The sequence below is a fragment of the Loxodonta africana genome, chromosome 4 (assembly GCF_030014295.1).
Source record: "Loxodonta africana isolate mLoxAfr1 chromosome 4, mLoxAfr1.hap2, whole genome shotgun sequence".
NCBI classification, from domain to species: domain Eukaryota; kingdom Metazoa; phylum Chordata; class Mammalia; order Proboscidea; family Elephantidae; genus Loxodonta; species Loxodonta africana.
The window spans coordinates 53,292,964-53,305,784 of NC_087345.1; the positions used below are offsets into that span (position 1 = coordinate 53,292,964).

General features: G+C 37.6%; 1 protein-coding gene across 8 annotated transcripts in view; it reads left to right on the top strand.

The window, feature by feature from the left end:
- PPFIA2 (PTPRF interacting protein alpha 2) overlaps positions 1 to 12,821 on the top strand; it is a 552,369-nt gene that overhangs the window by 508,347 nt on the left and 31,201 nt on the right. For all 8 annotated transcript variants that reach the window (XM_003405226.3, XM_003405230.3, XM_064283784.1 and 5 more), the window contains one exon: positions 8,347 to 8,428. In XM_003405226.3, coding sequence (XP_003405274.2) covers positions 8,347 to 8,428 — 82 coding nt within the window. The remainder of the gene's footprint in view (positions 1 to 8,346; positions 8,429 to 12,821) is intronic.

Sequence of the window (12,821 nt, forward strand, 5' to 3'; positions counted from 1 at the left end):
GAGGTTAACTAGCTTAAGAATAGCATGGGAGTTAAGAGAGCTAGCTCTGTGGCATGGTTGTAGAGGCTCAAAGTCTGATTCTGGCACTCACTTGCTCTATGACTCCAAGAGTCTTCTTATGGCAATGTATTTATAGAGTCTTTCTGGCTCTCATTTGATATTCCTTCCTCCCATAATTTATCCAGCTTCCAGAAAGACCTTTCTAAACACAAATCTAGAACATAGCTCTTCTTCAAAGTCTTTATCTGTAAAATGGATACAAATATTATCTTATTGGCTTGAGAAGATTAAATGAATTAGCTGCTAACCAAAGGGTCGGCAGTTCAAACCTACCACCTGCTCTGTAGTGAAAAGACCTGGCTATCTGCTACTGTAAAGATTACAGCCTAGGCAACTCTATGGGGCAGTTCTACTCTGTCCTACAGGGTCTCTATGAGTCAGAATCAACTCAAGAGCACACAATAATGACAACAATAAATAGATGAAAGATAGGAAGATATGTAGACAGACAGGCAGATAGATAGATGATAGATGGATAGATGATAGATAGATGATTGATAGATACATAGATAGATGATTGATAGATGATAGTTGATAGATGATAGACAGACAGACAGATAGATAGATAGATAGATAGATAGATAGATAGATAGATAGGTGATAGAAAGATAGATAGGCTAATCCATGATCAATGATCTTCAGGGGTTAAAACCATTGATATTTTTGTGGATTACACAATAACAATCATTCAAAAGATATTCTTGGTTGTTGTTGTTATTAGGTGCCATCAAATCATTTCCAACTCACAGCGACTCTATGTACAACAGAACGAAACACCGATCGGACCTGTGCTATCTTCACAAGCATTGCTATGTTTGAGCCCATTGTTGCCATCATTTTATTGGGGCTCTTATCTTTTTCGTTGACCCTCTGCTTTACTGATCATGATGTCCTTCTCCAGGGACTGGTCCCTCCTGATAAAATGCCAAAAGTCTTCCCATCCTCGCTTCTAAGGAGCATGCTGACTGCGCTTCTTCCAAGACACACCTGTTTGTTCTTTGGTAGTCCATAGTTTATTCAATATTCTTCAACAACACCATAATTCAAAGGCATCAATTCTTCTTTGGTCTTTCTTATTCATTGTCCATCCCTCACATGCCTATGAGGCCATTGAAAATATCATGGCATGGGTCAGACACAGGGGAGACCTCAAAGTGACAGACATCTTTGCTTTTTAACACTTTAAAGAGGTCATTTGCAGCAGATTTGCCCAATGCAATATGTGGTTTGATTTCTTGACTGCTGCTTCCACGGTTGTTGATTGTGGAGAACACTGAAATCCTTGACAATTTCAAAACTTTCTCTGTTTACCATGATGTTGCTTCTTGGTCCAGTTGTGAGGATTTTTGTTTTCTTTGCATTCAGATATAATCCATACTGAGGGCTGTAGTGTTTGATCTTCATCAGGAAGTGCTTCAAGTCCTCTTCTCTTTCAGCAGGCAAGGTTATGTTATCTGCATATGGCAGGTTGTTAATGAGTCTTTCTTCTATCCTGATGCCAAGTTCTTGTTTATATAGTCCATCTTCTTGAAGTATTTGCTAGGCATATAGATTGAATAAGTATGGTGAAATGTTACAACCCTGACACAGTATCCCTTTTTCTTTTCAAACAACTGCCTCTTAGTCTATGTACAGGTTCCCCATGAGCACCATTAAGTGTCTAGAATTCTCATTCTTTGAAAGACTATCCATAATTTGTTATGATCCACACAGTCGAATGCCTTTGCAAAGTCAATTAAACACAGGTAAATATCTTTCTAGTATTTTCTGCTTTCAGTTAAGATCTATCTGACATCAGCAATGATATACCTCATCCATACCCTTTTCTGAACCTGGCTTGAATTTCTGGCAGTTCCCTGTCCATATACTGCGGCAACTGCTTCTGACTTGTCTTCAGCAAGATTTTGCTTACATGTGATATTAATGATATTTTTCAGTAATTTCCACATTCTGTTGGAATGGACACAAATATGGATCTCTTCCTGTCGGCTGGCCAGGTAGCTGTCTGGGCATAGATGAATGACCGCTTCTAGTGTTGCATCTGTTGTTGAAACACCTCAATTTGTATTCCGTTAATTCCTGGAACTTTGTTTTTTGCCAATGCCTTCAGTACAGCTTGGATTTCTTCCTTCAATATCATAGGTTCTTGATCATATGCTATCTCCTGAAATGGTTGAACATCCACTAGTTCTCTGTGGTACAGTGACTCTATGCTCTTTCCATCTTCTTCTGATGCTTCCTGTGTTCAATATTTTCCCCATGTGGTGAAAAACCACATTTTTTTTTTTCATAGAATCCTTCAATATTAAAACACGGGGCTTGAACTTTTTCTTCAACTCTTTGTACTTGAGAAATGTTGAGCATCTTCTTCCCTTTTGGTTTTAACTCTAAGTCTTTTCACATTTCGTTATAATACTTTACATTGTCTTCTCAGACTGCCTTTTTGAAATCTGTTTAGCTTTTCTACGTGATCATTTCTTTCATTTGCTTTAGCTACCCTATGTTCAAGAGTGAGTTTCAGAGTCTCTTCTGACATCTATTTTGATCTTGTCTTTCTTTCCTGTCTTTTTCATGACCTTTTGCTTTCTTCATGTATGATGTCCTTGATGTCATCTCACAACTTGTCTGCTCTTTGGCCACTAGCGTTCAATGTGTCTAATCTATTCTTGAGATGGTCTCTAAAGTTAGATGGGATATACTTATGGTCGTACTTTGGCTCTCATGGACTTGTTTTAATTTTCCTCAACTTCAACTTGGGTATGAGCGATTGGTGATTTGTTCCACATGCGGCTCTTGGCCTTTTCTAACAGATAATAATTAGCTTCTCTCATCTCTTTCCACAGATATAGTCGATTTGATTATTGTGTATTCCTTCCAGTGAGGTCCGCATGTATAAGTCACCATTTATGTTGTTGAAAAAAGGTATTTGCAATGAATAAGTCGTTGACTTTCCAAAATTCTTTCATGTGATCTCTGGCATCATTTCTGTCACCAAAGTCGTATTTTCCAACTGTCTATCCTTCTTCTCTGTTTCCAACTTTCACATTGCAATCACCAGTAATTATCTGTGCATCTTGATTGCATGTTTGATCAATTTCAGACTGCAGAAGTTGGTAAAAATCTTCAATTTCTTCATCTTTGGCCTTAGTGGTTGGTGTATAAATTTGAATAATAGTCATATTTACTGGTTTCTTGTAGGCATATGGATATTATCCCATCACTGACAGCATTGTACTTCAGGATACATATTGAAATGTTCTTTTTGACAGTTAATGTGATGACATTCCTCTTTAATTTGTCATTCCTGGCATAGTAGACCTTGTGATTTTCTGATTCCCAATGGCCAATACCAGTCCATTTCAGCTCACTAATGCCTAGAATATCCATCTTTATGTATTCCATTTTTGACAACTTCCAATTTTACTAAATTTGTACTTCTTACATTCCTCATTCCAATTATTAATGGATGTTTGCAGCTGTTTCTTCTCACTTTGAGTCGTGCCTCATTAGCAAATTAGCAGATCCCAATACTCCATCGGTATCATTATGGTTGACTCTACTTTGAGTAGGCTGCACTTCCCCTGTCACATTTTGAGTACCTTCCAACCTGAGGTGCTCATCTTCTAGCACTTTGTCAGACAGTGTTCCACTGTTATTCATATGTTTTTAGCACTTTTTTTTTTTTTTTTTCAAGTAGATCACCAGATCCTTCTTCCTAGTTGTCTTGGTCTGGAAGCTCTGCGAAAACCTATCCACCATGGATGACCCTGCTGGTATTTGAAATACTAGTGGCATAGCTTCCAGCACACAAGCCACTACAGTATGACAAACTGACAGACAAGTGGTGGATTCTTGGTTAGAGATTAAAAAGAAAAAAAGCATGGTGCAGTGGAAGAACAAACCCTTCAAACACTTCTCTCCAGGATTTACAGTCTTGGATGTGAGATGAGGCTGATGCATACATGGTGGTATCCAGTGAGCTTTATGAGTCATACTGGCATTCTAAGCCTCTAGATTTTAAAGGACATAGAGTCTTGTGGGATGCGAGTATTACCAAAGATTTCTTATGGGGGGAGGGGAGATAAGGATTTATGTAAACAGTAAAATTTTGATAGTTGAAGAAGGGAAACAAACCTCTTACCAGCTCTGAAAATATCACTAGCATAGGTGGAATTAGGAATGTATAAATTATTTGGAATACTAAGTTTTTAACTCTGGTTAGATATCCCAAAACCCAAATTTGGAATACTAAGTTTTTAACTCTGGTTAGATATCCCAAAATCCAAAAGAACATAATTAGAAAGGGGAAGATTAATTTCTAATTCTGAAGTATAATCCAGTTTGAGGGTTATACTTTAGGTATTTAAGGAACCATTAAACAGTTTTTAGAAGACAATGATGATAGTAGTCATAGTTCACATTTATTGACTGTTTGTATTGTGCCAGGCACTGTTATAGTCACATTTCACATGTTTTCTCATTTAACCCTCATGACAACTATACAAGGTAGATACCGTCATTAGGTTCGTTTTATAGATTTGGAAACTGAGGCATAGCAAGGTTAAGTAATGTGTCCAAGTTTGTACGCTTACAAGAAAAGCAGGAATCAAGTCCAAGCAGTCTGATTTTAGGGACCACTGTCTTACCTCCTTTGCTATGAAATATGCCTTCCAGGCAGATTGCTTTGATAGCAGTGCCTTGGAAAGGTAAGAAGACTGGAGACAGGAACCAATTAAAAAGACGAGAGAAAAAAAGAACCGTGGTGGCAATGAAAGTAGGGAAGATAAAAGAGAAACCATGAAGGGGAATCAACAGGCAGGTGATTGAATGGAAGGTGACTGAAATGGCCAGCCTGAGTGACAGAGAGAACGATGCTTCGTGGTGGTTAGATGTTCCTATGACAAATTTGCAGTCCCAAAAATAGCATCCTAGGCTAAGTGGTCTGAGAATAAAATCTTTTACTGACAGTAATGATCCATCTTCATCGGGAAGAGTATGGGGAGGACGCATCACCACCCCCATAGTCTATGTCTTCTTTGAGGAACCAGTGCATTTCATTTTCAGAGTTCCTCATGCAAATAGTTTAACAAATTCAAGTTTTATCATTCCAAAATAATTGCCAGATGGTTATCTATCTCTGAAAAGGAATGCCTAAGAAGTAATTTAATATACTCTTACAATTATGATATGGTTGATTCTTTTCACTTGCCTGGTATCTGAAGTAAGCAAAAAAGGATGGAATTAGACAGATATTTTCTCCAAAGAATAAGTGTGGCCTTAGGAAACCAAGTAATTACAAAAGATGAAATTTAGGAGGAAGTAGTCAAGTAACTTCTTCCAAATGCAAATGACTTGATTCCAGTTAAATGTTTTATTGAAGAATTTACCGATTTCATTGATATTTTGTAGCTGTTTTTGCCTGTCATTGATTAAAACATTATTAGGTGAAGTCCCTAGTACTTACAATGGAAGACATAAAAGAACATGAATAAATCGCTTGTGACCTTGGAAGATTACAGAGTAGAGGAGATAAGGTTTGTGCACATACAATAAACTGTCTAACGCACAGCCTTGTGCATAGTATGAATGGTAGCATTCAAGGGAAGGTAATGTTTGGATGAGAATAATTCAGGAAAGTCCATTCCAGATGGTGAGTAAGGCATGATAGAATGGAACAGAGAGAGCAAAGTGTAAAGAATGATGAGTATCTGGCTTGGCTAGAGATGATAGGTAAAGCTGGAAATGTAATTTAGAGGCAGATCAGGATTGACCGTGAGGCCCAGTCTTTCATTAGTCAGTGAAGAGCTATTATAGATATTTGAGCTGGGTAATAACTTAATAAGCCATTACTTTAAAGAGATTAACCTGATGGTGGAATGTAAAATGATTTATATCAGAAAAAAAGAAGGGAAATTAGTATTTATTGAATACCTATTGGATGCTAGGTGTTTTTCTATGAATTATCTCATTTAACTCTCATAAATATATGAGTGAGATGGACTTATAATCATTTTCAAATATGTGGTAACTGAGCCTTAAGGAGATTAAGTACCTAAAATGGAATGTAGCTGGTAAGAAGTAAATTTGAGATGCCTTCAATCTTTAATTAAAATTTATTGAATATATACAATGTACCTGAATCCCTAATCCCTAATCCATCCACCTTTCACCATTTCTACTGCCACAATTGAGAGCTAAGCCACCCTCCTCTTTTACTGGAAACCTATGTTAACCTTCTAACTGCTATCCCTCACTCAGACCTCTGGCCTGCCTCAAGCCCATTTATACTAAGCAGCCAGAGCAATCTTTCTAATGTACACATCAGACTGTGTCCCTGTGATTAAACCCCTCTGATGATTTTTTATTGCACTTGGAATTTTTTTTTTTTTTTGAATAAACTCCTTCCTATGGCCTCCAATAAGGGAGGGAAGCCATTGGAGGATGGTAGCAGAGAAGTGATATGATATGCTTTAAATTTTACCAGGATCACTCCAGCTTGTGTGGTACAATTTTTATTAGAAAACTAGTTGAGAAATTTCACAAGGTGTTCTAAGTTTTTAAAATAGCTTTTATGCAACTCATGTAATTCACTTATGAAAATGTTACATACTTCCTAGGTGTTTAGCACATATTAACTTTTTGTTGTTGTTGTTGTTTTGACTAGATGAAACAGAAATCAGTTGAAAATGTGTCTTTGTTTCTTCTTCCTTTACACCACTGTTCCATCATATATCTGGAAGTGTTCCTTTCACTACTGGATACAACCTTACAACTCCCTTAGGCTGTGGGCAGACATATAAATTGTCTTGGGCATACTGCATGCTCAGTCCTGCCTCTGTGTCTCCATTCCTAATCCTGCTTGGAATACCACCCCCATCTCCTTCCTACCTGCTATTCAAAGCCAGCTGCGTTGCCACAAAGCTTTCACCAATTGTTTCCAGAATCCTTACACTCTAAGTTTATAGCAGCTATTTGTGTATTGTATTATGTTTTTGGACAGTTACATGTTTGCTTTGTCTACCTAACCAGAGAGCTCCTGGAAAGCTGGGTCTGTGTTCTCTATTTTCTCCATCCAGCACAATTTTAAGACCACAAAAGGTGCTCCATTAGTACGTGATGGTTGGTTGGTTGATCCTTCAACCCATTTCTAAAGATGTATCTGTCACAGTGAGATTAGGCTATTCTAATCTGCTTTTCAAAAAAGAATATCATTGGGAACCCCAAGGGAATGGTTGGTGGTCTAGCAAGCCAGGAGGCTTCTCTAGTTTTCCAGCTGAATTCAGGGCAGCAGTGTCGCTGGTCCTCTTCCCAGGGGCTGAATAGCTTGTATGCAGAATCACTAATGTGTCCCTTCCTATCCCTTCCAATGAAATAGCCGTTTATTTATGAGTATCTTAGCTGCTAAGTGTAAATTTTATTTTTTTTCCTTGTGTCTTTTATGCACTGTATTTTTGTTGGTAGCATCTTTATCACAAAAGTAGAAATCCCTCATTTCTGATTATATTTAACTCAGTAGTAAGTAGTAGGGACAATGAATTTAAAATGCATTCATCAAGAAGCTTTCATCTTGCTATCAAAGATAAACATTTGCTTTTTGTCATTGAGGTATTTTACTTTCCCTAAAAAGTGTAGTGATTATAAGTGAAATTAAATGTATTTGTTAAATTTCACAACTTGCATTGCTTTCCAGTGATAGAAGTCCCTTTACCTTAGAATTCTTTTCAAATAGGAAGTAGTTTTATAGTTCAGAAAAAGAACTAACTCCTAAGTTATCCCTCTGAACCCAGAGGGCAAGCTAAAATCAAGCACATCACTGGAGTGGGATAAAATGGCCAAATTTGTCTTCTGCTTCTATATACAGGTATTTTCCCTACCTCTAAAATAGTAAGGGGGGGACAGTAGGACAGAGGGAGGAAGCTATATTTTGATCCCATAACGCTTGCTTGAATGTGCATATGAGGACAATTTTCTTGTTAAAGGGGTAAGATATTTGTAGATAATATTATTCAGTTTCTTAGTTCTTTAGCACTTAATGTTTGAGTTTTAGTGACTAAATATTGGGGAAGATGATTTTCGTATGTCGATGTTTTACTCCTTAATAAAATCAATGGATGATTTGCTTGTATTACTCAAAGGAAAAAGGAATTCTGTTATCCTGTGTTATCTTATAAAGGTCATGTAAAGGATTAGTTTTTTTTTTTTTTTTTTAAATATTGCTATTAAAAATAACAATCAGGCCATATTTTTTCATATTACCTAACTATTAATCTTTACTATATACTTTAGGCATGAACTTCTAGAAGAAGCTCGGAGAAAGGGATTACCTTTTGCCCAGTGGGATGGGCCCACCGTGGTGGCCTGGCTAGAGGTAAGACAGGTTTTAATAACCAGAAGGCTCTTAAATCAATCACTATTAATTTAATCGTTCTTTTAAAGACAGATAAAGATAGGTTACTGAAGGCATAGTTTCCCAGTAGCCTGGAATGGCTTCCAAAGGGAATATTTGCTTTATCTAAGGGCCTGTACACATCATTGTGATTTTCCCCTGACACTTCCTTGTAACTGTGGAAGAAAGGAAGCACTCAGTGGAATAAAAGGAAATTTCTCTAAATCCTACCTTCTTCACAGCTAGAGCAGAAGAAGAAACTATTACTGAGCCATGTATCTGTTGTTGCAAGAACACATCTACCCCAGTCCATCAGTCCAGGGTACTTCCTCATCAGCAGGCTACAGAGAAGAGCCATCTCCATATTCAGCACTTCTGTGTTATCCAAGACATCACTGCTGCCTAAATATATATAGAGCCATGTTGATGCTTGTAACTTAATTCCTGAACGTAACCTTCTAAGGGGCCCTGGTGGTGCAGTGGTTAAGCATTTGGCTGCTAATCAAAAGATCGGCAGTTTGAGTCCACCATCTGCTCCTTGGAAACCCTATAGGGCAGTTCTACGCAGTTCTGCAAGGTTGTTATGAGTCAGAATCAATTCAGCTGCAATAGGTTTGGTTTGGTTTTGGTTTAACCCTCAAAAGCCTAGAGGTCAGCCTAGTTTAGACACTTGAGATAAAGCAAGAGAAGATATATGCCCTTGTTACCTTCTGTGTCCAAACCAAATGTTATGTTGGTAAAATACTACATTCAACATTTCCTATATAATGTAGTGTTATAGAAAAATAAAGCAATACTTGAGCAGGATGGAGGGCAGCAAGGCAGGCTTTGACCATTAGGGACATACATATTTGACCATGAAGGGCCCCTTCTTGCCACTTATCAATAGCGTCCACTGCTCTTCCCATTCATTCCTCCTCATGGGCTTCTAGCGGTTACTAGGATATGCCAGGACAAAGAAGAATATAGTCTCTTCTTGCATGACAGAAGAAATTAGAACCCACTGTTGCAAATGGTTTGGGGTTATACAATCACCCATCTTCATTATCACATCATATTCAGAGATAACTAATTAATTAATGAAGAATAAAATTAAAACTTATTTCAGTTTTAAAAAATCATCTTATATATGTATAAGATAGGGATGGAAAAACATGCTTTGCATTTTTCTTGGACAGAATGAAAATAGCTTGTGCCTTGCTTTATTTTACTCTATCCTATCAGTCAGGGAATTTTTTTTAACATGTTAGTAATCAGAGTTGCTTTTCCCAAGCATGTCTTTAAAATTACTGTATGTTAAAAAATCGATTATAAGACAAAATGCTTAAGAATACAGACCTGAGAAATGAGAGCAGTTCTTTGCTCATTTTTCACTCTGTTAAAATGATCCGCAGTTTCAGAGAGTTGGCTGCTCTCTTGGCAAGTAATGAACAAATCCTTTATAGAGAAAAACAGATTCACTGACATCAGGTGCTAGGAAGTGACAGGCAATGAAGTTTGTGCTAATTAAAACCACCCTGAGCACACGGGAATTGCTTGTAATGTGCTTCCCAATGTTGACTCAAATTATAAAATGGAATAAGCAGGATGAATGAACGGGGCTATCCAATGAATGAGAGCTCTTCACTTTCACCTCCTTCAGTGCTGAGCCTGTTAAAAATGATGTGTAGAAGTGAGTCTGACGCTTCACACACCATTTGTCTCCATCGCAAACTCTCTAAAGGCTAATTAGGAAGGACGATGTATTGGCAAGCTTCAGGGTAATGTTAACCAATGTGGAAATCCAAACATCTTAGTAAAGAGGGGTAGAAAATCATTAGGATCCATGAAGGTAAGTTTAGATGCATTGTTATTTTGAACAATTTGAGTTTATAAAGTAAGAAGCCAAATCCCACGTTCCTTCATACCTAATCCTACCTGTCAAAAAAAAAAAAAGGTACGGTCAATTCCACATGCCTAACCTGCTGGAAGACAGTATAAACTGTTCAGTTGTGCCCTGTTCTTATGTCCCCCTCTCTCTTTTCTCTTATCTCAGTCACTACCCAGGCCATACTTATTCAATGATTTGGCTTTTTGTTTCATTTCCCCCTGTAGAGACAAGTCACCTTTCACTATTGCAGAACTTTTAAACCAAAAGGATATCTTTATTAATTATCTCTCTCCTGTTGTCACAAAACTTAGTCTTATAACAGCAAACATTATTGTCTCATGGCTTCTGCACATCAGGAACCTGGGCATGGTGTAGCTGTAACCTCCATTCAGGGTTACTCACAAGGCTGCATTAAAGTTTGGCAGGGGCTGCAGTCTTCTCAAGGCTCTACCTGGGCAGGATCCCCTTCTAGGTTTACTCACATGGTGGTAGTCAAGATTCAGTTCCTCCCTAGCTATTAGCCAGAAACATCAGTTCCATGTCACATGGCCTCAAACAGGGCTACTCACAACATGGCAGCTTGCTTTCCTCCGAGTGAGAAGGAGAGCATGGGAAAAGGTGAGCAAAAATGATGCTCAAGTCTGGAAAGTGACATCCCACCACTTTTTACCGTATTCTACTCATTGGAATATGATATACTCAAGGGGAGAAGATTATACAAGGGTATGAATACCAGGAGGTGGGAATCATTATAGGGAGTAGGGGTGGCATCATAGAAGCTGCCTAATACTGTATGTTAGAAATAATAAAGCTTAATCCCTTCCCTTTGCAAATGCAGAAAATAAGTCTGGGGTTTAGAGGGATTATATGACTCTAATGACAAGGAAGGAATTAGAATCCAAGCCTTCTGATTTCTGGTCCAGAGCTGTTGGCATTGTATTTTGCTCCATTTATAGTTTTTATTCTTTTCTCTTGCTCTCTCACTTTCTCACTCTTTTTCGTTCTTTTGTTCTCTCTCCTTTGCTCAATCTATTCACACCAACATCAGTATCTGGACATTTAAACACCAAGAATTAAACTACTCCCTTTCAAGTTTCTTGCTTCCTACTTATAGATAATGTGGGGGGGTGGGGGACAGGGGGAGGAAGGGAGAATATTCCTTTTTTAAGTGTATGTATTTCAGATGATGCAACACAATGCATGTGAGCTGGCATTCACCCAGTGCTTAAGTTGTGTACCAGACACTGCTGTGTTCACAACACTAATGATCACTTGTCTTTTTAGAGCCTCACAGCTAAATTGAAAAATCTGTATTCCTACCTTCTAACGGCTTATTAACTTTATTCATCTCTTTAAAAACTTAGTCTCTTTTAAAGGTAGTGACAGCCTTCTTATACCTCTTTGATTCATTTTGAGTGATGCTTACAAGCTCCCTCTGTACTTAGGCTTATGTGGCTATTAATTAGATGTACCTGCCTGCACGTGGCAGATTTCTGTGGATGGATTGTAGCACAGAAGTGCTTAGGTCAATTCTACTAATCTAAATCTTCCAGGATTCTACATTAAATTCATTTCTTGCTAAAAGAAGCAAAAGAAATTATTACAAGTTGGATGGATGGGTGGATGAGTGGGTGGATGAGTGGGCAGATGGATGGATGGATAGGTTCCTGAATTGGATAGGTTCATGAATCTAGTTGTGTCTTGAAGGACAAGAAGGACTTCTTTTGGTATACATATAGGAGTAGATATCAAGTGGCCTGTAGTGGATATATAATTTCCATTGTTGGGTTTAGAGAGGATCAGCTGATGATACTCCTTTCTCCTAAGTTTACTAAATCACTTGAAAAACAGTCATAGTAAGAATATGACTTCCATGAGAGCATAGCTTTTTGTCTGATTTGTTTCCTATGACATTGCTAGTACCAAATCAAAGTCTGATAATATTAGGTGCTAATAAATAGCTGCTAAATAAATGAAAAGGTTTAGAACATTGACCAGTTGACATTTATTTAAAATAGAAGGTTGTTGAATGTTTAATTAATTAATTAATTCATCCAATAAAAGTTCTCTTCATCTTCTATATGCCAGGAACTTTTCCAGATGATTATAAGTTTAGTATCTTCTATTATAATTAATTCCATTCTCCAAAAAGTATTTGCATATGTATCATCTAATTTGGTTCACAGAATTATTACATGATGTAGGTAGATGGGCAATGAGTGTTAGCTATACTACATGCTTTGGTCAAAAGCACATGGCTGGAGGTGGTAAAGTTCCAACACTTAAAGTCCCAAAGGACAATTATAAAGTGAAAGTCACTCATACAAACTTTGACTGAGTTCCTTATCAAATGCAGCCTTTGACTGTTCTTTTTGTCCTCAATTGCAGGAGAATTTTGATGTTGTGCAACTATGACTTTATCCCTTGCAATATAAAGCAGTTGTTAAAATAGTTTCTGGAGCCAGGATTCCTGGAATTCAAATCTTGGTTCCATGACTTCCTAAA